The sequence below is a fragment of the Acanthaster planci genome, linkage group LG01 (genome assembly GCF_054643075.1).
Source record: "Acanthaster planci isolate LZ-2023a linkage group LG01, COTS_SCS, whole genome shotgun sequence".
Taxonomy (NCBI): Eukaryota; Metazoa; Echinodermata; class Asteroidea; order Valvatida; family Acanthasteridae; genus Acanthaster; species Acanthaster planci.
The window spans coordinates 35,767,950-35,793,287 of NC_141777.1; the positions used below are offsets into that span (position 1 = coordinate 35,767,950).

Genomic DNA, 25,338 nt, shown 5'->3' on the forward strand with positions numbered 1-25,338 from the left:
AATTCGGTCATGATTTCTTTGGGGCAGACAACCACTTTGAGTTTAGACTTACATTTGTACCCTATGTTTCATTCGTATCATCTGTTAAATGTTTTGATATGCATACTTACAATCTGAACAACTCACCTGATAGGCTGATGAGAATTTGCAGCTCTGGAATGCATGCCAGCTGTTGAATAGGCCTTTTGGAGAAGGACTTAAAGGACTTCAGCAAGTCTACCTTAAAGCTCAGGTTCCCTGTAATGGGGCAGAAAGGACAACCCAGTACATGTCGTTACAAGTGAACTTCAATAAACTTGCTAAACATGGTGTCAAGCTCAATTGCTCAGGTGTTTAAAGGTTCAAGTTTAAGGGGTCCTTGTGATGAAGAAATAGCTCTAATACTGAGGTTTCTGCCTATAAGGACCTCATTTGCTTTTAAATCAATGCATAAAACTCCTATTCGCATAAAACCCAAAAAAGGCACCAAAACAAAAATTGCAACAATCTCTATTCACAGTATTTCCGTTTCCATGTCACAATGACACCTGCCTTAAAGATCATTAAGTTCATCCTAAAAAACAGTATGGTATTATCAAACCAAGTTGCAATTCAGAATGTTATTACCACCATCCCTGTATTTTTCTTTCACTTTTAAAGTAATCCAATATTACCAGAACCCAAGAGCTTTGGCTGACTGTTTGTTTCATGAAGAGCCAATGTGGATGAATAGAACGAGAAGCAGAGAGACCTGTTGAATCTAACATGCAATGCATGTCACAATGGGACTGGTGATTCAGCTTCCTCTCCCTGTTCTTATGTGGAGCATACCACAGATTTGGTTGTGCAAGTTTCATTTCCTGTACAACCACGGCAAACAATGTTTGATGTCTACAGATACATGTACATGTATGCTACAAGTGTGTGTTTAATAACATTCCTGAATCTCAGTTTTTACATTGATGTAACATGCTAAAATATCCAATTTGGATGGCACATATGCTGAAACTTTTATATAAAACATCAACAAATAATTTACACCCCCACAATCCTGGAGCCAGAGAATACTTAGCCAAGACAGGGTACCGGCCCTAAAACTCACTGTGTGTGTTTTACTTGTCACTGGTTCACGGCTGACTTTTGTTTAGCACATAAACTTGCAAAGCAAAATAGTCTACTCAGCAGATGAACAGGAATTGGGTACCATTCTTGACAGGAATCTGATACAAAAGCATAGTGGGTTTGCCTAATTTGTGTTTTTGCCTTTAGTCCAATCTTCAACAGTACTGTTGGCTTGTAGCCAAATTTGCTAACAGGGGTATCCCTACCAGTAAAAAGCCAGTGGGAACAAGCAAAACTTGTCCATGAATATGGACCTGTAAACAAACAATTACTAGTACTGTACATGTACGTCTACCACACAGTTCAAATTGTGAAGATTTAAGTACCGGTACATGTTAGTTAAAAGGTGGAAAGGTCCACCCCTCTCTGAAAACCAAACTTTAAGAGAAGCCAGTGAATTATGATTAAAAAATTCCAGTTCAACAAAGTGCAAAGAAAACAAGTTCTTTGAATCATGTTGTTCTTGTAGTAACAAAGGAAAGTGCTCACAGCTCTGAAATGTTAATGAGCGTGTACATAATCATGTTTAGATCACGCAAAAAACTATGGGTTTCGGATCAAGCCTCAGCCAACCCCCTCAATACAATCCATGTTTACATGTACCGTAAGTGTATGGCCATTTAAGCAGCAATGGGTTTCCAACCCTGATTATTAAGCACACCCAGTCCCAACACTTTTTGTAATCTGTAACTCCCAACACCGTGTACAGGTATATGTACATGCATGTACATCTGAAATTGTATCAAACCCTATGAATCTAGTCACAGTGAAAATTTAAAGGAAACATGCAATGTTATTTCTTCCTTTGGCTCATTTTATATGCATACATGTACTTTTTCCAATATATGAAAAGCACTTGAATTTTTTTTGGAGTAAAGTGTATTTAAAGTGCAGTGTTTTGAACACTAAAAATTGTGCAAACTACTGGTATCACAGTGGGGAGTGAGACCACTGTTGCTGTGATGTACAGTAAATCTGGGAAGAGATGTTCCGTTGACATGTTTTCGTATTCTAATTCTGAACCCAAATTTGGTCTTTGAAAAAAGTTCTGACCTCTACCTGTATATACGGTACTTGCACGACAACAATGAATTGCCCAAGAAACTGAAATTAACAAATACAAAACAGAGAAAATCCAGCTGTTTTTTATGCACAAATCAATGCGATATTGAAATTTGGTGCCTTGGCTGGCATCACAATAGCTTAACGGCATCAGCATAAAACCTAAAGGCTCAAAATAGCAGACCAAAATAGCTAAACAAAAATGGAAAATAACTTTAATTAATTGAAACACAAATGTGCAATTTCAAGGGTTGTAGTAAAACTATTCTTTTGCAGGGACTCTACATTTGCAGGAAACTGTCTACTTACCAATTCCTGCTGTAACACTGTACACCAGAAGGTGACCCTGCTTGGTTCCAACCAGTAACTGGTCCCCTGTGCGGGGTAAGAAATAGAAACAATGCTAGCTGTCAATTTTAAAAACTTCCCAATGAACTTGTGACAACCTGGAGCATGTTATTGTTAAACTACATGTACATGTACTTCGAGCTGAAGCCTGGAGGACAAACATTTTCTAGCCATCTGTATACAAATGCGTCATGGATGATGGTATAATGTACCTCTAGAAACTACACGTAGGAGACATCCAGTGTACCTTCTAGCATTCTCTCTTTTGAGGAGGTTGAGGGTTGGCATTGGAACACATGCAAAGACCATGTATTCCAACAGGAATTTAGTCAGGTGTACTCATTGCATTACACATCACATGCCGAGTGCACATGAACCAGTATCCCCCAAATTTTAAAGAAATTCAGGAATAGATTGGCCATGGCTGCTACTTTGACAAAGATTTGTTAAAGAAACTAGAATTCTTGATGTACACTATGTAATCTGTACATAAACTGGATTCAAAATCCAATAGCATTACGACATCCCCCAAAATGAGAATGCCCAACTAGAAGTTGGACGACGAGACAACAGTGACATTTGTCCCATCTCACCTCTCACACACACTGTTGTTTTAATACATATATGTACACATGAAATTGCACATTTACACACTGTTGTGTTTTTGAACACATTTTGTTTTGAACATATAAAGATTTGAGGGACCCTGACAGGCACTTTACTTGTGACACGGAACAGTCATCGTTCATGGCACCACCTGTGTATGAGACAAAAAAAGCCCCAAATCTGCTTTTCCCCATTGCTTAAGTAAAGTTTGTTCTCCCGTTTATGTGACTGTCTTGCTTACTGAATTAGGATAAACATTTTCCATGTCAAGCAGATAAATCACCTGTTCAACATCACTCCTGCTAACACAATGTGCACTGGTATCCGGTACATCGGCCTCATCCTCCTGACCTGCTGCCTGCACAAGATAAACATGTGCATCCCCCAACATGAAACAGCCCTCATCTTTTTTTTAGGAGCAAGGTCTGGTAAGCCACTGGGCACTGACTAGCACATGTGCATTGAGGCCAACGAGAGCAGGGAAAAAATGACTACAGTTTGAAGTGGCCAAACACTTGTCTATGTTGTATTGTTTTTTCTGATGACACTGACAGAGACGATACCAGAAAACAAGTGAACCAAACATGACAAATCAATGAGTATGACAAGTATGACTCACCATGACAAGCTATAGACTCAATCTGTAAAGGAAGTTTCTCCAAGATCGGTCTTTCTTCGTAAGCATCGTGCATCGTCGGTCCTCAAATCAATCCAAACACTCATTCCTCGGAATCCAAGAGGTCTGAATACCACCCGTTTCATACAAGCTTTACAAAGGCTCATACATTATCAGACAAATCAGAAATGTAATGCCTGCATGGTTAGCATTGAACATCAGATTTCGCCCCTCAATTTTTGTGACTACAAATTACAATTGTGCAAATGCAAAGTCTGGCACTCTGTCAACAAACAATTACAAATGCAACTTCTAAGGGCTTCTTGTTTGTCTAGCTTACAGTGCCAGACTAAAATCATGTGAATCGCTGTCAACATTGGGCCAACAGAGGGGGTACTCGCTAATACTAGAGCCATTAGGTTCCAGTTTAGTGAATAAACTGCCATAGCCAACAGTGATAAATACCCGAACTTCAAAAGGCAGGAAAAATACTCGCAAGTTTCTCAGGCGTTCGAGACGCACATTAAATTAAAGCTCAGGTTATGCTTTTTCATTTTCTTTTCAAATTTCCATTCATTAACGGATGACGTTTGAAGATATTTATTTCCACGGAAGGTCACTCCTAAAATTCAATCGTGAAGCCCCTCGCCATTTTGAAATACCGATACCTAAACTTCTCGAAAGGTAGACGGTTTTCAGGCACCGATTTCTTCCAAATCTCACTCAGATGCAAGCTGGTATTCCCTTTGTCTGCCTAATTTTGTGTTTCTACAATTCTTAATGTTCTATGTCGTAGAAAATTTGAGTGCATACAAACTTTGATTTGGTCCGCGCAAGCAGTTTTTGGCCCATTTACTGCCCTGCATCCATAAGGATGCAGCCGGTAAGTAAAGTGCACAGTGATTAACCAGTTGATGCCGGATGACGTGTAAACACACCGTAATTTTCCTTATTTGTTCCACGGAGGGCGTGTACACTCGTTTAAGGAATTTTTTCTTTTTTTTTTTCATTTCCGCGGTTGACAAGTTAACCCGTCATACTTGGTTGGGTCAAAGCGCAATCCCAAGGTTGAAGAATTGCTGGCAAAAAAAAAGGCCCCTGCAGTTTTTTCGGGTAAGAAAATCTGACGTTAACTGGCTATTACCTGAACTTCAAAAATCAGGAAAAATACTCACGAGTTCCTCAGGCGTTCGAAACGCACACTCAATTAAAGCTCATTATGATTTTTCATTTTATTTTCGAATGTCTTGTCTATAACAGATGACTTCTGACGAGGTTTCTTTTCCACATGCCACCCCTAAAAAGCAGTCGTGAAGCCCCTCGCTATTTTAAAAAATATATGCCTTGCATCGTACAGTTACTGCATTTAAAACTGAACCTATTTCAGGCACTGATTTCTTCAAACTCGCACTCAGACACAAGCTAGCATTCGTTTTGGTCGCATAAACCTGTCTTTTCAACAAATCTTGAAGTGCAGGGGCCACAACATGCTCTATTTCGTAGAGAATTTGAGTGTATGTAAATTTGTATATACAAATTGTGATTTGGCTGGTGCAAGCAGTTTTCGGCATACTTACTTGCCCCGCACCCTTATATGTATGTGAATATGAGCAAGCGCTCAAGTTAAGACATGTGCCATGAGTCGAGTGCGACGGCCCACCAAAGGTGGATCGATTTCGAAAAGGGGGCAGTTGTTAGACCATCAGGCATCAGCCATGAATAGCTCGATCCACTAAGCCCTACCCAAATATTGGACCTGCAAAAAGTGGGGACCAGCCCCCCCTCCTCGAAACAGTGGGGGGGGGGACATTTCCCCCCCCCCCTCCACTTCCGCCGCCAGTGCGATGGCCCCGCAGTAACATAGCGTCTCCTCGGAAGGTCGATGACAACTTCGCACAACAAAACCAATAAACTGGTTTACTCATAAATTTGCGTTTGTATTCTCTTTCACTCCAAGTATGAACCGGCCTTTATTAGGTTAACCCATTTCAGCAATATTTGCGTCCGGTTGTAACAACCTATCCATTGAAGACGTTGTCTTTGTCACAAAATATCGGGAAAATTTATTTCACTGTCTGGTCAGATGATGGTATAGATGTGGTTGAGAACGATTTAACAGATAACAGAATCAATTTTTAAAATGTCAATATTTTCATGCAGAAGTTAGAGTGTAATCTCAACATTACTTATTTCACTTGTTTTAACTTTCAAAAGAGTTTATGCAAATGGACAATTTTTAAAGTTTCTTTTACCTGGTTAATGCATGTCTGTACTGTTAAAATGAGGCTCTATTGCGGCATTTTATTGAAGTTAATATACGTGTAATATTCCTGAATAGAATCTTAAAAATATACATGAATCAGAGGACATGATATTACGACGAGTGTGCGATGGAGATTTAAAGATTCGGTTGTATAAATTGAAAGACATCATAATATTTTCCCTTTGTCATATATAATTGTAATTACACATTCTTATTCGCAATTATTCAACTATGTAAAACTCCACTTCACATTAAAAGAGATTTCTCAATTACCTTTGCTGAGCCAAATTAAATTCGAAGGATCAAATCTCAATTAAACATCGTTTATAGAGACGAACCCAGCGACGTTTCACCGGGCATTTCCTTTGGCCGCCCTTCAGTATAACAGAGCGCCTGCTTTGATAGTCATCGTAGTCACAAGATTCGTTTGAGAATTCAAACTGCTGCGTACACCGTGTCGCCAACTTTGATAGATCCAAAGACTTCACAGACAAGATTTGACCCCAACACTGGAGCGACACCGAGAGGCTTGCTATCCGGGTTGGACTTGTCTAACATGCGATACCTATGGAAAACGAAGCAAACACATTAAAAAAATACATTCACAAATGTTAAAATTGGCACACTTAAATGAATCAATTCGACTGAAGGTCTGCCTTTTACAGATCCGTTGAGAATATTGGGAGCTGTGCCTACATAGATAATTTTTTCTTCATTTTACTTTTTGGAAAGTCGTTCAACAGAAACAGAGGAGGCAGAGAAACTGCCCATCTTTCAGTTTCTCTCATCCTTACTTGCTAGAAAGTACCATACAATTTTTCTCCATCCCACAAATGTGCACCAATGGCTTGCCCTGCTAAAGCTCGACCAAGAAACACAGAGCTAAACGTATTTCATTTACACTGGTACTAACTTTTTGAGAGTTGCCAATGGTTCACCATCACTCCTAAACGCACCCGTCTCTGGATCGACTGTCGTCAATCTGCATCTATTGTCCAATGCAAGAGAGATCTTACTTAATTTTAAAAGATAAAATTGATGCCCGAGAATGCCACAACAACACTTGATCAAACATTTGGGGTTTAGTGGTAAATAAACTTTGTTGACGCGTAAACAAACTTCTAATCACAAGTATACATGTATCGGCCTTGAGCGGTTGAAAGAAACCATACTGGTTGGGAGTGTTCATTTTGCTATAGTAGCGTCGCAACCGCATTTCGTAGTCGTTTGTGAACCAGCGAAGCACAGTTCCGACCAAAGGAGCCGCCGTTGGTAGGAATATTGCGTCCTCTATTGGTCTAGCTCAGGGCTGATAGTCACATTTTATCTGTCACTTATAACACACATTCACAGTTTTATACAAATCTTCCACGCCGTATGTGGCGTCCCCCCTCTCTTTCGCACTGGAGTACGCACAAATGTTTTTCTAAAATCACAAAAACTCTTTCATCATTTCACAGGGCCTGAGGCGACTGTTGGTAGAACTATTCCGAACAAAAACCAAGCGAGAGGAGTCTGGTGCAATAGAGATCATGGAACAAAAACCTGATCGCTCTGAAATTCCCTATGGGCAAATGCTAAAAGGAGCTTTGTTTAAAAAGTGACTTATCTTTGATATCACAGCTTTTTAGGTCCCACCAATATTCTTTCAACTCTTAGTTACGTATGAGGGCTAACCCTCTATAGTTTGAAAGACCGACTGATGGTCACGCTCGTTCGCTATTCCAAACGCGTCTGCACGTGTCAAGTTTGGCCGTCAATACGATCGGCTGATTTCAACTTCCCGCGGTAATCTGCACGTCTATGAGAACAAGAGTAAGCGAACCTACTGAATGCATTTTTTTTGGCAATAAAAAAAGGTAACAAATATCGGTGGCAAAGAAAGTTACAGCAAAAAGACCACTTTAAAACATAGTGCTGGTATTAGTTGACGTTTCGTAATTACTGCCAAACAAGCACCGCCGGGGCTTTCGTCGCATCATTGATACTCTCCAAAGTGAATTGTCTACCTTGAAATTATATTGTCAAATAATGAGGCGCCAGGGGGCGAACCATAAAATTGAGTGCTCATGTACCAAGCTCTTAATGTCAGGAACCGGCTTCATTAAATGGGATTGAGTAGGGTACCCGTTAATTTTGTTTTTACGTTAATAGACCTTATGCGCATGACGTCACGTTAGAGGGCATTTCTTTCTTCCTCTGCGATACGCTCGAATAAATGTTTTGTGAATCATTGTAACGATATTAAAATAACAAAGAATAGCCTCCGAGACACCAGCAACGCATAATCTGTATTGTCGTTATTAAGTTCACGCGAGTCGAATGTTAGAAATTCCTATACGATTACTTAAATCATTTGACTAAATGAATGTTTCATCCAGGTGATCTTTAAAGAAAGTTCCCTGTCTACGGTTTTCACCTCACCTTCCACACGCATGCGTCCTTCGCATGGTTACAGTGTCGCCAATCCTGACGTATTTCCACAAATCCTGTATTTGAAACAAAGCAGGACATATACAGGACTTACATTGTCCGTTGTCATTAGCCCTAGCCTAACACTGGTTTTGGGACGAAAGGGGGCGGGTATCGTTTATAACGATCCACATGTTATTCATCCGTACAAGAATGTTCAGCCACCCCAAAGAAAGGTACCAGGGCCGCTTTTTAAGTGTTAACGCTTCTCCAAATCATTTTTTAAAAATGGCAACATTTTCCAGGTGGCCAAAAGGAGGATTGTTTTCAAATTTGGCGGCTAATTCGAAATGGCTGTTAATGTTTGTGTGGTGCTGAGCGCTGTGTTTATTGGTCAAACATCCCTATTCTGGATTGGAGTTTGGGAAGAAAGAGAAATAACATAGTGCAAAAAATCTCGTTCTTTTAATTTTTAAATTTTTGTCTCTTTTTTTGGGGGGGGGGCGTGACACGATAGCCCCTCCCCCCACCGCAGCAAGTGGTGTGGGGCTGGTGTGGTGTCGTTCATAATAAACGACTCAATCAATCTGTGACTCAAACTGGGAGTCCAGGACAGTGGCAAAATGCTTCAATTTAAGAAGAATGGGAGCCATTTCGTGATGAAAAGTGTAGACGAAGGAATGGGAACGCATGATCTCTTTCCAACCAATGCAGAAAGTATACCTCGTCAAAGGCACTGGCCCCCGACACTACCAGGTTCGGCCGGGCATTTCTTGCGGAAATGGGCTGTTCCAGGTGGGAATTCAGGTCGTCCAAAGAAGCTTGAGTCAGCAAAAGTATCGGAGCCAGGTCTTGGTAACCCGTCTGTACGTAAAAAGTATGCACACAGCTCTTGTATAGTGGATTTTATACTGAAAAAGAAACACTTAAAGGATAAACAAGGTTCATGAAGGATCATAATACACTTAAAAACAGGACAAAGTATAGTGTGGAGTAATCCATCAAGAGTTCAAAAGGTGCATTTTTTCCCTAATTTAGACAAACCTTAAAGTGATACCCTGTTGTTAAGTTATAAATGTTATAAACTACATAAAGATAACTCTGCTGATAAGTTATAAATATATCGTAATGCAAATATTGGTCCAAATCAACTAGACGCGCAACGAGATTTACAGGGCATCAGCCAAACTGACGAATAGAAAAATTCGGTAATCTAAAGCCACTCCAGTCATCAAAACTACCCGAAGATCCAATACAGACTTTGCGTGGTGGCCATTTTGCAGGGCAGTCGTTTTGTTCCACAGGGAACATACCCAGTGGAACAAAAGAACCGGCCTGCAAGATTGCAGCCACGCAAAACCCTCCAGAAAGACAGTTTTTCGGCGAGTTACGAAAAACACAATTATATGCAGAATCTTTTAATATCCTATAGCGAATTATAACTGTTGATAATTTTCGATTTGTGTGGTTCGTTCGCCAGGCACGCAAGTCTGCACCTTACCACTAGAACGCACACTGTCAACAGTGAGCTTGGGTCGTTTTCCAATACTCAACTTCGTCTCCATCGCAGGCTGCGTGTAGTAAACCAATCCCCGATTGTGGGCCTGAAGCGTTTAACTGAAATTGAAGTACGGTAATGTTTGGCTCTTTTGCATCTTACTTGATATTCTGTGGCACTGTCAGACTTACTATTGCTCTTACAACCTCAAAGTCAGAAAGTAAAAAAACACAGTTGAAGCCTGAGACGGAGCCCAAGTCGAGTATTGGAAAACGGCCCTAAATATAGTGATGTAATTGACCTTTTACCAAGAGCGCAAACGTTTCCTTTTTTGTTCTCAACAATGGTCTCTGCTCATGTCTGTAGCGATGGCAAATCAATATTTTGAGTGATTGGGAGAGCAAAAGTTTTTTTCTGGTTTAAAAACAATACCATGACTATCCAATTTTCATTCTTAAAAGAATTTACATGGTAGTACCGTTTCTACACACCCCCTGCCCTCCGCTTTACGCCACTGGTCCGTCAAGCCTAAATCAGCTCCATTGACTGTTAATTCCCTTACCAGCTTGTCCTTAGAGGTGAATTTATCACCCCACTTGGAATCCATATTCTGTCGCCTGGGTTTATTGTGGCCCTCCTTGAAGTAGACTAGCTTGTGGTCAGGCTTTTTGAGGTAGGTGCTCAGCCAGGTTCCAGCGTCTTCGCCACAATCCATACCTTCCCCGTCTAGTCTCCAGATTCTGGCGGTGACATTCATCAGAATAGCATCATCGCGAACGAGGTGTTGTTTCCAAATTGATATTTGCAGGATAGTTATATAGCAACTGATAAAATGCTCTCCGAATGAAATTGTTTCATTCAGTGACTTTAACTATAAAGGTGAGATTAGGGCTTTCAAAGCATACATATTGATAAATCCTATTGATTTGCATGCACGCGTCTTCTGAAAAGCACTTCCTCCCTGCGTGTTATGCCAGGAGGAAGGAATTCCCCACATAGTATGGTAATCCCACACAATTATGCCGAGGTATTTTTCCCGTCATAGTTTCACTTCAAATTGGACACTTAAGTTTTCAGCCATGAGTTGGGGTTCGACAAACACCAAGTGGGGGAATTACGGTTACATGTTCCTCAGCAAGCGAGTGATTTGGCTCATCGCCCCCGCCCCAACTGTGCGGGATAGCCGCATCAGGCGTTTGCACAGCAAGCTACAGATGCAGAATTCCCATGTCCCAAAGAAAGTATTTTACATGTACAGTGCACGCAAAAATATACCGCAAGCACATGTATACTGCATGCACTTCTACATAAAATTTCAACTGGCAATATTTATAGCATACCTGTTTTTTTTTTTTTTAAAACACTCTTTTTTCACTTTTTTTTGGAGATCCCGAGATATGTCCTAGTAAACACAAGCAATTAAAATTGGCTTTGCAATTTTTTGCAGTCTAATGAATAGAACTAGTTGAAACACAGGTAACAACTTCACGTGCGTTTCATGTTTGCAATTTTATTTCAAAGGAGATATTGTTACTGACAGCGCTATATACATGTATGGACTGAAACAGGCTGGGGATTACGGTTCCTTTTTTCCTGGAAAGTGGCATAAAAGCAACATTTTCCCCGTTTCGTTCTGTCGAGTAACCTGTCAGCTGTATGCCATCATGAAACTTGGAAGAATGGAACCACCGTGCGACATGTGCCCCTGATACCGTACCCGTTTAAGAGAGCATTTTCCCCCGTGTCCTTACCCAAATGTTCTGACAGGGTTTACAGACTCCGCAATGTCCGACAAGCGAACGCTAAGCGGGTCCATCCCGGGCGCCTCGAGAATGAGACAGTCTCCGTCTTCCGAGATTCGTGGCTCAAGCAGAGCCAACGTGGGCTCCTGTCGCAAAGTCACCATCCTATTTGCTTCACTCAGTACGACGAAGACCCTGGACATCAGAATACGAGAGAAGCTTGTATTTGACAATCGAGGTCCTTTCAACTATATTATATTCATGCATTTCGGGCATTGAGTCTTTTTCCCACCGCAACTCATTTCATTTATCGGTGCCAGGTTCCTCTCCGGTTTAAACGTTCTCATTGTACTTCAAAACAGCTTCACATATCAATTCTTGATAGGTTATGCTTTGGAACATAATCCCCATAACATCACTAGACCCTATACATGTACAGGCATATCCAGCAAGAAATGAGACCGAGGGTACCCCCCCCCCATGTCCAATCGCTATAAATACTCTAGACGAAAGATTATATAGTGCCACGTAGCGGCTCAAGATGGGTAATTCGGCCATAAAGGTGTTATCACCATGGGCGCCATTTGAGTGTGAACGTTAATGAGTGTGCGTGCCCGTCGCGGCGCCTGCACCTGCGCATTAACATCCATTGCGCAGGCGTAGTCCAACCAGAATGGCGCCTATGTGATAACAACGTTTTACGCGTATTTATGGTGAGGTTCCCCATCTTTGCTCTAGACTAGGTAAGGCTTGCGGTCGCACCTTGTACAAGAAAATATCTTGAACAGGAGATATTTTCTTGTACATGGTGCAACCGCAAGCCTAACCTAATTTATAGTACTTTCACCATGCATAGCTTCAAGTCTTATCTAGACTACATTGTTACTAAACACATCCCCCCCATGTCTGAAAAGAATTCCTCAGATGCCAGCGAGACAATGACCAACACAAAGCAGGGGGCTTCTCTCCATCTCATATCTTGCTTCATATATATATATATATATACAAGTCTTCACCACGTTCATATAATGCGACTGCTATTATAAAGCATCCACAATGAAAGCGGCGCTGATCCGCTTACGGGGTCTATATCCTATATGTGCATCTTTTGAAAACGGTCTCCCAATGTTCTGGTTCGTCTTCGCTGTCACAACAGCCCCAGTACAGGACACTGGAGAACGAGCAAACCCGTTGGCCAAAGGTCATCTAGCTATAATATACATGTATAACAGCAACAGTTGCCACATACTAGTTTATTGTAAATGTCTGTTCTCTTTTTCTTAGCGGTGCATATTGCAGCAAAATACTTTTGTTAACTGTTGGAATTTTGTTAACTTTTAAAAAGTTTTTTGGTGGTTGAGATTAACAAAAGTCCCGGCCGAAGTTAAGAGTATTGTGTACCAACATGATTCCAATTGCAGTAATGCCATATTCCTCGCATTTTATTTTTATCAATTGTCTGATCATGATGCCGTAATCAAACATTACATGTAAGCACTTATTGCGTGTTAGGTTCCACTGTATTGTTTCGTTCAAACTTTTGCTTCTTGTCCAAAAGAGAATGTGCAGTACTATGGTACCATATAACCAGCAAGAAATGAGACAGAGGGGTACACAATCTAGACTATTGTCACCTAACACATCCCGCTGAGTATTCCTGACATTCCAGTGAAACAATGACCAACACAAAGCGTGGGGGGGGGGAGGTTCTCTCCGTCCCATATCATGATTCATATGTCAACTAGGGGTGAGTCCCCAAAACAAAAATACATCTTAAGAATGATATGCAAACTATCATGTATTGGTACATAGTCCAGCGTGATATAGTAGGCTATACGAGGCGGGATCAGTGGCATCAGAGCTATTTATGAAGAGGGTTGTCACATTGGTGTCTCAATAGTTGGCACCAATACGACCAAAAAGGATGGGTTATTCATCAGTGCACATGGAAGTCGGCTGCATGCCGTACTAGTACGACACACATAACGAACATCCATTTCTGTTCCTATGTGCGAAGGTGGCGATATGTTCTCTGTATAGGCCCAAAGCTAATTCTACAATGGCGCCGATGGGACATACACGTATTATACCTGTCGTACAGACCATTGCCGCGAAGCCCCGCCGGCGTGCACTCTGCACTCGACACCTGATGACCTCGGCACGACTTGATTGGGTGGATCCAAATCTCACTCAGTTGGCCTACCGGTTTGAACACCGGTTTGGAGGTCCTTCTGTACCACCAGACTGCGCTGCTGACGATGCCAGCCGTGGCAGCAAGGCCCACCGCACCAGCAATCACCAGTCTTTGCTGTGTTGTCACACCAAGGGTTTCTGGCAGAAGAAAGGGCATGTTTGCAGCCTCGCCACTTCCAGGTTCCGTCGCAGCCAAAGAGACCCAGGGACAAGACCTAGATAGCTATGGCCGGAGATGGAACACCATTGTTGATGTTACATAATCGCTACTCTCTCGGAACAAATCGAAAGGCTGCATTTGACATACTCAGCATAATCAGTGGGATGGGTTGAATAGTCAGGCCGAACTGTGGACAGGGTAGTTTGCCCTCATTAAAGATAATCTGTAGTGATATGTGCTTAAGACCAAAGTCAGTTAGAGTATTGTATGCATGTTGTCGATGCAGAATGTCAAATAAATAAACGTCATGACAAACAAAGTATCCCAATAAAGCATCGAAATTACATGTGAACTGAAAAAAAAATATTTGGGTATGGATCAACTCAAGTTGTGAGATTGGTATTACCTCGGAGGAAAATACGTAATAATAGGTCCGCCACAGCAAACTGCTCAGACGTGATTCACGTGTATAAAGGATTTTCAGTCACGTGATTCTTGACTGTCAAGTTACAAAGATGTGCGCGGAAACGCGCGCGCATTCTAAAGGCACCTTTCCATAATGTACTTTTTACGTTGCGTACACCATGCGTTCATGCGTTTCACCTTCACAGACACAAAAATCGATCCTGTTAACATAACACACATGTGCGTTGCGTTCGACCGTCAAAATCGCCCCGGGAGCGATTTTGACGGCTAGGCCCTACGTAACGCTTGGCGCACGTGCTGACGCACATATGATGGAAAGGCGCCTTACGTCTCTCAACATTCTGGCTTAGGCCTACACGAAATTGCCAATAGAAATACACAGATTCGAAAATGCAGGCGCCTCCGCGGACACGGTACGTTTCCTGGAATGCCTTTGCCCGTCATGTTACCTCACGTGGAAACCTCCATATTCTGGTCAAGTTTGGTCTCCACGTCACACACGACAAAGGGTGGGGGCATGGATTTTTTGCCACAGTGGGAGTATGATTTCTGAAAGCTCAGCACGACCTCTATCCCATGCAGATAAAATCTTGACGCCGGCTAGTACAGGCTACGGGTACACATAAAGTCGGTGACTTGAAAAGTGTGAGGGGGGTGTGACTCCCCCCGGTGATAAAGTTGGAGGAGAGGTGTCCCAAATATCCCGGGATCTCTGCCCATGGGCGCAGGGGTACTCCCCCTTCGAGGCCTATAGCTGCGGCGGTAGACGGAAAGGGAGGACACGTAGAACGACATGCGTCCAATATGCATATTATGCTCAGAAAGTGCACAGTACGTATTTTATGCGTCCTGAGCAAATGACGCACGTCATCCTACGTGTTCCCCTTTTCCGTCTACCAGCTGCGGTCCCCAACTCATAAATTAGAATGGTGAAGTCCGCCTATAAAAATAAGTGTTTTAGCTGTAACTGAACCCACTCGGGTGAGCGCCCCTAAGTGCCTCCTTGGAAAATAATATCCCACACACGACGATTGTAGCCATAGAAAACGAAAACTCACCGGGAAAGAGCATCACGCCTAGAAAACAGGGCGGTAGGAAGACTAGTTATGGCAGCAAGCCCGTGGACTGTTCAAACATTAAATAAAACAGACCAAGTAATAGCCGCCTGTGGACTCTGACCGATGGTTCGTGCTGAGACCTTGCCAGCTAAAAATGGCCAGGTCATCCAGCGTCACCCTGCATGCGCCTAAGTTATACGTTATCAGCCTTTCCACTTGTACGACACCAGTCGTGCGTCGTTTGAACAATGTGTCCTTGCAATGCTCTATGGATGAACCATGGAAGAATGAAACACAATGCAAGAGAGGGTTTTTGTGGCCAAACCGACCCCGAACACTATACTTAGGCCAGCGTTATCATATTGGATAACGAATATATACCATGAAATTGGGAAATTTCAGAGAACAGGAAAATAATTAAACTCTTACGTTCTACAGTACACAAACAAACTAGGCCTAATGAAAAAAAATGCCGCATACATGTATTTAGTTTTTGTGTACAAAAATGTAGTTCTCCCTCTCCCTACAAAACTTCTTAACTTGGTCTCCAGGCACCACACTATTTCCACCGATTTTTTTTTGCATTAATGAATAGTGTTTGAGTCGCCTAAACCATGGAGGAAGGAGGAAACCATGTACATGTTTACCACGATGCCTAAACTCTAGCACCGCCGACAGAAGTCCGGCGAAAAAAACGTAGAGTTTTCCGGGGGTTTCATCTATGGAACGCCAAAGAGGCAAAAACTTGGAGGCAACACATCGATCGTTCTTCAACATCGATCGATCGTTCCCTACATCGATCGATCAAACTCTTTTGATCGATGAAGAAAGAGCGATGAAGAAAGACCGATGGAGAGAGACCGATGGAGAGAGACCGATGGAGAGAGACCGATGGAGATGTACTGAAAGCCATCAAGAACCTCAATTCATCCAAGCCTCCAGGTTTAGATGGTATATCCCCCAAAATTCTTCAATTCGCCGGACCCCCTATTGCCCCAATATTGACACGCATATTTAATCTCAGTCTCTCTACAGGTTCAATTCCCCACAGCTGGAAGTCGGCAAATATTGTTCCTGTATTCAAACAAGGTGATGAATCCATGATTGTTAACTATAGACCAATCTCTCTTACGTCAGTCCCTTGTAAAATGCTTGAAGGTTTTATCTCTAAGAAACTGCTTACCCACTCTTCACAGTATAATATCATTCCTCAATCTCAACATGGCTTCCAACCTAAACATTCCTGCACTTCTCAGTTGACAACCCTGTTTGATACCTGGTCCCATGCACTGGATGTCTCCAAACCATCCAGAATAGATGCCATATTCCTAGATTGGTCTAAAGCTTTTAATCGATGTGACCATTTTATTCTTCTCCAGAAGTTGCATCGATATGGTATCTGTGGTAGCCTGCTCTCATGGATTAAAGATTTTCTTTTTGAAAGACAGCAACGAGTCATCTTTGCAGGGGACAGGTCAGAATGGATACCAGTAACCTCAGGTGTACCCCAGGGATCAGTCCTTGGTCCTGTGCTTTTTAATCTATTTACATCTGATCTGATTAATTACGTTCAATCACCGTTACCCCAGTATGTAGATGACACTGTACTCTATAGAATTATTAGAAGTAATGAAGATGCAGTTGTTTTACAGGAAGACCTCAACTCTATTTCAGAATGGTGCAAAGAAAACCACATGCAGCTAAACTCTACCAAGTGCAAAGTTATGCATATCACACGATCCCAAAACCAAGCCCTGTCTCCCTACTACATGTACCTTCAGGATCCTGAGCCTCTCCAAGTCGTCACTTCCTACAAATACCTAAGTGTTTTTTTTTGTCAAACGACCTTACCTGGACAAAACATGTCAATATGATTCGTTCTAAATGTTCAAAACTTTCAGGCTTCATTCGGCGTACAGTAAAATCCAGGAATGCAGATGTATTACTTAAACTTTATCAATCTCTTTGCAGACCTGCTCTAGAATATGGATCACCAGTTTGGCTACCTCACCAGAAAAATCTCATCCACAATATTGAGACAATACAACGGCACTTCACGAAATCTTGCCTCCCCTTCAATACTGCCATCTCCCTTTCTCATGAACAACGCTTATCTAAACTTAATCTTTCCCCTCTCTACAACCGTCTCCTATACTTAAGTGTCTCGTTTGTCATCAATTGCCTGTACAAATATATAGATATCCCGTCACACTTTCTCCCACAGCCCAACACAAGGAAGATGGACTCACTGCTCTTCAAACGTCAGTGCTGCCGTACTAACTGTGTGAAATTCTCTCTTTTTACACTCTTCCCAAGATTCAATTCACTTCCAAGTAACCTCCGAAATCTGTGTTTGGAACCCTCTCCGAAAGACTTCTTAAATTCTTTACGTGATCACCTTCTTCACCAAGACCCTATCTCCCTTGCCAGTTAGACAGCCCGTTGTCATTATCATGCCGCTGAATGTTGCCTAGGTTAACAATGTATTTATTATATAAGGTATACAAATTATTATTATTATTATTTTTATTATTAGTATTATTTTTAAGGGTTTATTTTTTTTATATATAGGGGCCTATCCCATTTTTCCCCAAGAGACTTTAGCTATTTATCTATTTATTTATGTTATTTAAGTTATAAGTATGTTATTTATGTAAAGCCTTATATTTTTTAGATTGTATCAATCTATATCTTTAATTGTTCTCATTGTTTTCTGTTTAACCAGTTGGAGAGCCCTCGACAGAAACCATGTTTCTTTTGGGTAATCCAGCGGGAGCTGGTTAAATACTGTTCACTTGTCCTTTGTATGTCTTGTGTATCCTATTCTGTAATTTTTGTAAACTGTATGTTATTGTATTTCTGTGAAATGTTTATCCCGAAACATAAAATAAATGAAATGAAATGATGAAGCTATATCGATGCCAACGTTACGTAACCTCTTCCAGCACCAAATAACACGTGTTCCCTGTAACCATAGCCCACCAGCAAACAAGGCCACCCGTGTTCAGTATCCGTAAGTCTGGTCCCGAGCCAATTGAGTTGTCAGATGGGTATTCATTATGGAACACCAAAGAGGCAAAAACTTGGAGGCAACACATCGATCGTTCTCCAACATCGATCGATCGTTCCCCTACATCGATCGATCATTCCCCTACATCGATCGATCGTTCTTCTGCATCGATCGATCGTTCCTCTACATCGATCGATCGTTCCCTACATCGATCGATCGATCTCTTTTGATCGATGAAGAAAGAGCGATGGAAAAAGACCGATGAAGAAAGACCGATGAAGCTACATCGATGCCAACGTTACGTAACCTCTTCCAGCACCAAATAACACGTATTCCCTGAAACCATAGCCTACCAGCACTCAAGGCCACCCGTGTTCAGTACCCGTAAGTCTGGTCCCGAGCCAATTGAGTTGTCAGATGGGTGTTTATATCTAGTTTCCTTGTCATGAAACCACTGAGAATATTTACTATTTTCCCCAGTTCATTATGTGTCGCTCCCTAGCCACTGTGGGCAAACATATTTACTCCAGGTGGATACGAATTTTATTTTCCACACTGATAACAGCCTGGCGAAACCAGTGGAACTATTCTGTCATTCATTGACCACTTATCTAGCGATGTACTTCCATAACACTGATGAACACACTATTCCCTTCTGAATTTAAAATATCTTGATCTAATTTGTCTACTTGTTTCAATACGACCCTTCCCTATGTTCATTTACCTGAGACCCCAAGCTAACACCGATGACGTCGAAAATAACAAATAAAATAAGCACATTGTTAAGCGTAAACAAAGAGAGCGTTAATCTCGGCTGTCTCATTGATCCTAAAAGACTATCGCCCGGATGTTTAGAGAAAACAAAAGATTAATTCGTAGCATGTGATCTACAACCGCCTATACAATCTCTGGACATCATCGTTTGACCGATGAGTGAGTTAGAGGACTAAAATGAACATACAAAGAAACTTCACAAGTTTTGTAACCTGTTATTATTACAAATGAAAAAAATAGAAAAACGTGAACATTTCTTTGGTACTCTGTAAGCATTAACTAAGATAAAGATGAACTTGTGCCAGATAATGTCGATGAGGCCTATGAGAATTTCTTAAATTGTGTATGACAAAAATTTTCCACAGTGTGAGTCATATTAATAAGTCAAAACCACGTTGGATAACGGAAGGAATCTATAACTCAATCAGAAAAAAAAATCTGCATAAAAATATCTTCAGAATCCTACAGTTCATAATAAATCTGCCCACATAAAGTTTTTAAAAAGTTAATATGTGTTATAAGAATGGCAAAGAAAATACTTAGGTGAACAATTTAAAAAAGAATGACATAATGTTAAGGGTACATGCATGGGAGCTTATTAATTGGTTGCTCGGTAAAACGAACGTTTAACAAAATTCGTCCTATTACACGCAAAATGATGGTAAAGTTGATTTTTACATTTATATTGCTAACGCTTTCAATGATTATTTCATTAACATTGGCAAGAAAATAGCAAGTGAACTTCCTCAATCAAGCAATTCATTTGAACACTTTCTTGATGAAAGATGTGCACATTCTTTGTTTTTCGCTCCTGTTACCGAAGCAGATTTAGCACTTATTATTTCCAAACCTACCTTATTAGTTTGAATGATGAAACCCAGAGCATGTAAACATGCTTCCATTCTTTAAAGGTCTGGTCTCAAGATCTAGCACATCTGTCTTTACCTGTAGTCTATCCTGCCAGTGTATACTGTGTTCATGTCTCCTGTCTTATGTTTCTTGTCCAGTCTGAACCATTGTTCGTGTAAATAGGGAAAGCCAGAGGCATATGCTTCTTTTTTTCCCTACATGTTGGTAATAATGTAGACTCTGTACAATAATATTATCAAACTTAATACACCAGTTCCCATTATTTGTTTAACAAATTTTACCATGCATGTATGATTTTGAGGTATTTGGGATTCATAAAAACTCTACAATTATAGTTTCTTTCCTTTAGCACTGAGCTTCATGTGGGTTGACTTTTGAGTCGCATTCTTACAGAATAGTTCCGCTGGAATGCTATTAGTGTGGAAAATAAAATTTGAGTCATTAGGAGTAAGAATAGGTGCCCATAGTGGCTAGGGAGCGACCCATAATGAACTAGCATCCCCTCCAGGGGAAAATAAAAAATATTCATAGTGGTTTCATGACAGGGAAACTAGATATAAGCACCCATCTTACAACTCAATTGGCTCGGGACCAGACTTACGGGTACTGAACACGGGCGGCCTTGTGTGCTGGTGGGCTATGGTTACATGGAACACGTGATATTTGGTGCTGGAAGAGGTTACATAACGTTGGCATCGATGTAGCTTCATCGCTCTTCATCGATCTTTTTTCATCGCTCTTTCTTCATCGATCTTTTTTCATCGCTCTTTCTTCATTGATCCAAAGAGTTTGATCGATCGATGTAGGGAACGATTAATCGATGCAGAAGAACGATCGCTCGATGTAGGGGAACGATCGATCGATGTTGAAGAACGATCGATGTGTTGCCTCCAAGTTTTTGCCTCTTTGGCGTTCAATAGTTATCATTGTGGAAAATAAAATTCGTATCCACCTGGAGTAAATATGTTTGCCCACAGTGGCTAGGGAGCGACCCATAATGAACTGGGGAAAATAGCAAATATTTTCAGTGGTTTCATGACAAGGAAACTAGATATAAACACCCATCTGACAACTCAATTGGCTCAGGACCAGACTTACGGGTACTGAACACGGGTGGCCTTGTGTGCTGGTGGGCTATGGTTACAGGGAACACGTATTATTTGGTGACTGAAGATTCATTTAGCCCACCACCCCTATCAAAGTATGAATCCGCCGTAGGGACGAACTCGTTTGAAACAAAGTGGCAGCATAGAGCTCTGTAAAAAAAAACTTACGTGCGTACTTGCCGCGTGATCTGAAGCGACGACCGTCATTGCCAACGGCGAAAAATTCAAATATGCCGGGCGCGCGCGTGCGCGCTGTGTTCATTACTCGTAACGTGATAAGTACAATCACATTTTTCAGAGCACTGATTTGATATTATATTCTTGTCGTTATTCTTATCACGGTGCTACGCAGCCCTTCCATACTTCTCTGTGGTAATTAACATTCCTTTTATAACATTTGACAAAAAGTCAACGGTATTTGTTTTGCACTTACGTGTGTGACCAGCTAAAATCCGTATACGCAAAGCGAGACCTGTTTAAACGCAGCACGCAGTTATATCACTACCGGGCACTTTGAGCAATCTGGGACCGTTTTCCAATACTCGACGTCGGTTCCGTTCGGGCTTCATTTTTTTGTACAAAACATCAAGTAAGATGCAAAAGAGCCAAACATTACAGTACTTCAATTATTTGATTTAAAACACTTCAGGCCCACAATCGGGGATTGGTTTCTGAGACAAAGCCTCAGACAGGGACGAATTTGAGTATTGGAATAGTTGACGTCTATATACAGATTATAATTATAATGGGTGGTGGTAAAACTGGTAATACCGCCCTCACGCGCCGCACAATTTGAATAAAAATTGTGAAACAGAGTGGAAAGTTTCATATTGGAATTCGGAAAGACTGGTGATCTATCGATAGGATCGAGAGTGAGTTTTTAGGGATCGTCACTGGAGAGGTGGGCCCTATGCAGTATAAGTGACATCAGGTAATTTTTATACAATTCATAATCTCAAGAAATGACTGACGATGAGTCTGAATCCGAAAATGACTTGTCATGGGGCTAATTGTCCCAGCAGAAAACCTCCAGGCTTTTGGGATGAGGCCCAGCCTCGGTCCTCTCTAGATAGACTTATCAGCCAGGCCCAAGAACAATCTAAACCCGAGTCTCAAAGTCAAAACAATCCAGGAAACAAGTAAAACCTAGTATAAGTTACAGTGACGTCTACAGTGACTCGGATAGTGCCACACCCAGTCAAACTCCCCGATTAACAGCTAACGAAAATTAGCCCAGTTAAAATAGCATGTTTCCTAACCAAGCAGTTGGGAAAGATGCAGTCAAACAGGTTACAAAAAGCACTCGAGTAGGATGTTTCACCCACGGCCCGAGCACAGAAGTTGAAGAGTGTGACAAAACTCGGTCAATGGAGTGTACCGCTGATTATGCCAAGTCTGAGACTCAAAGTAATGGTGTTATCACGGGTATCCCAACTGCCGATTGTTCAACCTGAAGGGAAACACTTGCCATGTCAACGTAGCCCAGCACTCCTACCCCAACTTCAGCGAAGATAATTTCATGGCAACAGGCAACTCGTGCGCTTATTATGAGATTGATATAGATTACCACTTCAAGAAGAAAATGATGAATGACTCTATGATACCTATATTTTTGACAAAATTCACACTCTTTCACTAGCCCCCTATTCTTTCGAACAGTTAGGAATGTACCCTTGAAAATAGAGTAGACATTGTCAAGAGAACGTTTCTTTTAACAAATACCGTTAAAGTGAAGATCGGGGGGAGAAAAAGAACACATCTCATGGACGACAGTGTTAATAATTTGCAGTAAAATTTGTGGCAAATTACCTGGCAACCACCCCTGGGGTGTGGAAGCCCACCGGAGGACCAACCCGAACTTTGCAAGTTTGTGACTCTTAAAATAGAAACAGGGCTGGTTTTTCAAGAGAAATTCGTAACGGTAGTTTTGAGTTGAAGAACCACATGCACTCTCACGTAAACCGTTATTTCATTTTTTTTATGAACTTTCATGTGCAACGAGAATAATATTGTAATGTTTTTACTCTTTAACTTGACTGAATATCTAATCGGTAAAATATTTAAAGTTCCAAGTTCCAAACTTAAGTTCCTGATGAGTTGATTATTTCTAACTGCTTGTGTATGTAGAATGACACAGCTTGAATAAATCTCAACTACAAATCAGTGTGAAAAGTACTCATCTGTATTTACTAATTCGGTGTAATAGAAATAATTTCTTGATAATTACGATTGATGATTTTCTAATGAATTCAATGATTTTTCTTCGGTTTGTGTTCAGAGTTGCTTGCAACCTCGGGCAGATTAATTTTCAGCGATAGACTCTCTCTTTACACCCACAGACATCCACAGACAGCAAGACACTTCATAGAATTACACCCATTGTGATAAACACTAGATAAGCTTTTTATTTACTGCTGTTGGCATGTAGTACATCAGATTCGTGTGACAGCCACCATAATTAAAAACCAAACACAAGTTATTTCAAAAATGGGCCTCGAGCTCGACCAAGAGAGGGCAACATTTTCTTAGCAACGAAGGCTCCTTTGGTCGGTATAACATCGATGGTTCACGAACGACTAGGAAATCGCATCGCTCCCAACGAAATGAACACTCACGAATAACGCAGCTCTTTTCAACCGATGAGGGGGCGCTCCTGCTAGAGGCGGATTGAGAGCCAAAGTGTCATTGTTTGTTCTAAACTTTCATAATCACATAAATTGTTCCCTTTTTGGGGGGTAGGGTATTATATACAATACAGGACGGTTTATATGTTGCCAACAGAAAATTATTTTAACATTTGCTTTTTTCTGTTTTAAACGGAATACCAACCCACAGAGTTTACGTTTTTAACGACCGGGTCTATACAAGGAATTTTTGACACGGTCAAACTGTGCATATCGCGTTTAAATTGAAAAAAAAAATTAAAAACAGTTGGATAGTGCAAGGACGTGCAGAAATACCTGCCACCAAAAGTGCCACCTCAAACAAGTCCTCACGTTGCTACCAGAGAACGTTCAAAAGAGAAACCTGCGTTTTTATCCTTGGCCTTGCCGTATATCCCTCCATCTAACACCGATGCTTCTCTGTATAAATTAGATACTGAGAAATGCAGGTATAAGCCTACTGTATGTTTTTGAAGTGTTCCCGTCGGTTAAGTGCTTTTTAAGTGCATACGCATCTATACCTTCATTTTTAGGTTATTCAGCATGGAACAACACAGTGACGAGATGTCGTATACAGAACCTGGGATCTATATCAACGTGCTATCATACTCGATGCCCTGATGAACATACAATAACAGCCTTTCCATATCGAGTGCGTGGATCTGGGTTGAGGACCCTTTGCTGGCCTTGGCAAAAGAGGCAATTTGTTAATAGTGAAACAGAAAGTCTAAAATAAAGATGCTTATAGAGAGTGAAGAGTTTGAAAGAAAAAGGAAGCTTCCCCCAACTCTTACAATCTAGAGAGCACCCCGAAGCAGTTGGGCAGTGGTGTGGATGGTTTGACCCCGCCCCCAAAGTCCTGGGTCTGTGCCTCAGATCATTATAGTCCTAGACTGATGTCGCACGATATAACTTGAAATATCGCCGTCGGTGTCAAACAATATTCAGAAATCGTCGGTATACATGTAGTAAGTTTAGTAAAGCCACTAGCATACGGCTTGCCATAAAAAAGAGCAGCATTATTTGACCCGGATGAATGGCATGCATTCATGGAAATCAAGTGGTCATTGAACCTTAACGGACTTAATGCTTATTAACATAAATTGTGGCTAAAATATTCTCATTTACTGATCCTTGAATTGTTTTATTGGTAACAGGGTTTGACCTACTTGGTCATTTCCGATCGTAAAATGGGTCCTTAACGGGTTTGGGTGATATTGTGGGTAGTCAAACTTTGCAGGGACTTCGCAATATTGTTACTTTGGCAAGGGAAGGGAGTGCTGAGGTACGAGTATACGCATGTAAGCTATTACGGCTCTGAAAAGACATGGCCAATCGTCAATGTGACGTCAATATTCACGTACCGAAATTCATGACTCCTTTTGCAGGTCGAATATATTGTGGCGAATTTATTTCCAGCAAGCTGGGTG

The 25,338-nt window shown here is 41.3% G+C and overlaps 2 protein-coding genes across 3 annotated transcripts in view; both read right to left on the minus strand.

Annotated features, from left to right (window-relative positions):
* The window catches only part of vps39 (VPS39 subunit of HOPS complex), a 45,511-nt gene extending 41,497 nt beyond the window's left edge, over positions 1 to 4,014 (minus strand). The window contains exons 1-3 of the mRNA XM_022235622.2: positions 3,737 to 4,014; positions 2,473 to 2,538; positions 127 to 237 (exon numbers count right to left, since the gene is read on the minus strand). Of these exons, the coding sequence (XP_022091314.2) occupies positions 127 to 237; positions 2,473 to 2,538; positions 3,737 to 3,809 (250 nt within the window). The 5' untranslated portion in view covers positions 3,810 to 4,014. The remainder of the gene's footprint in view (positions 1 to 126; positions 238 to 2,472; positions 2,539 to 3,736) is intronic.
* A 1,647-nt stretch (positions 4,015 to 5,661) lies between these two features.
* On the minus strand, positions 5,662 to 21,430 carry LOC147800706 (mitochondrial amidoxime-reducing component 1-like). 2 transcript variants are annotated; one of them, XM_087146070.1, is made up of 8 exons: positions 21,414 to 21,430; positions 13,739 to 14,064; positions 11,658 to 11,843; positions 10,469 to 10,646; positions 9,132 to 9,272; positions 8,421 to 8,485; positions 6,910 to 6,984; positions 5,662 to 6,561 (listed from the first exon to the last, which is right to left on the minus strand). In XM_087146070.1, exons 2-8 carry the CDS (start codon positions 13,996 to 13,998, stop codon positions 6,432 to 6,434), a joined length of 1,035 nt encoding a protein of 344 aa, XP_087002196.1. In that variant the 5' UTR covers positions 13,999 to 14,064; positions 21,414 to 21,430; the 3' UTR covers positions 5,662 to 6,431. The 2 variants fall into 2 exon arrangements, with proteins under 2 accessions (XP_087002196.1, XP_087002202.1); XM_087146076.1 differs by lacking the exon at positions 21,414 to 21,430 and adding an exon at positions 15,486 to 15,631.
* Between the last annotated feature and the right edge of the window lie 3,908 nt (positions 21,431 to 25,338).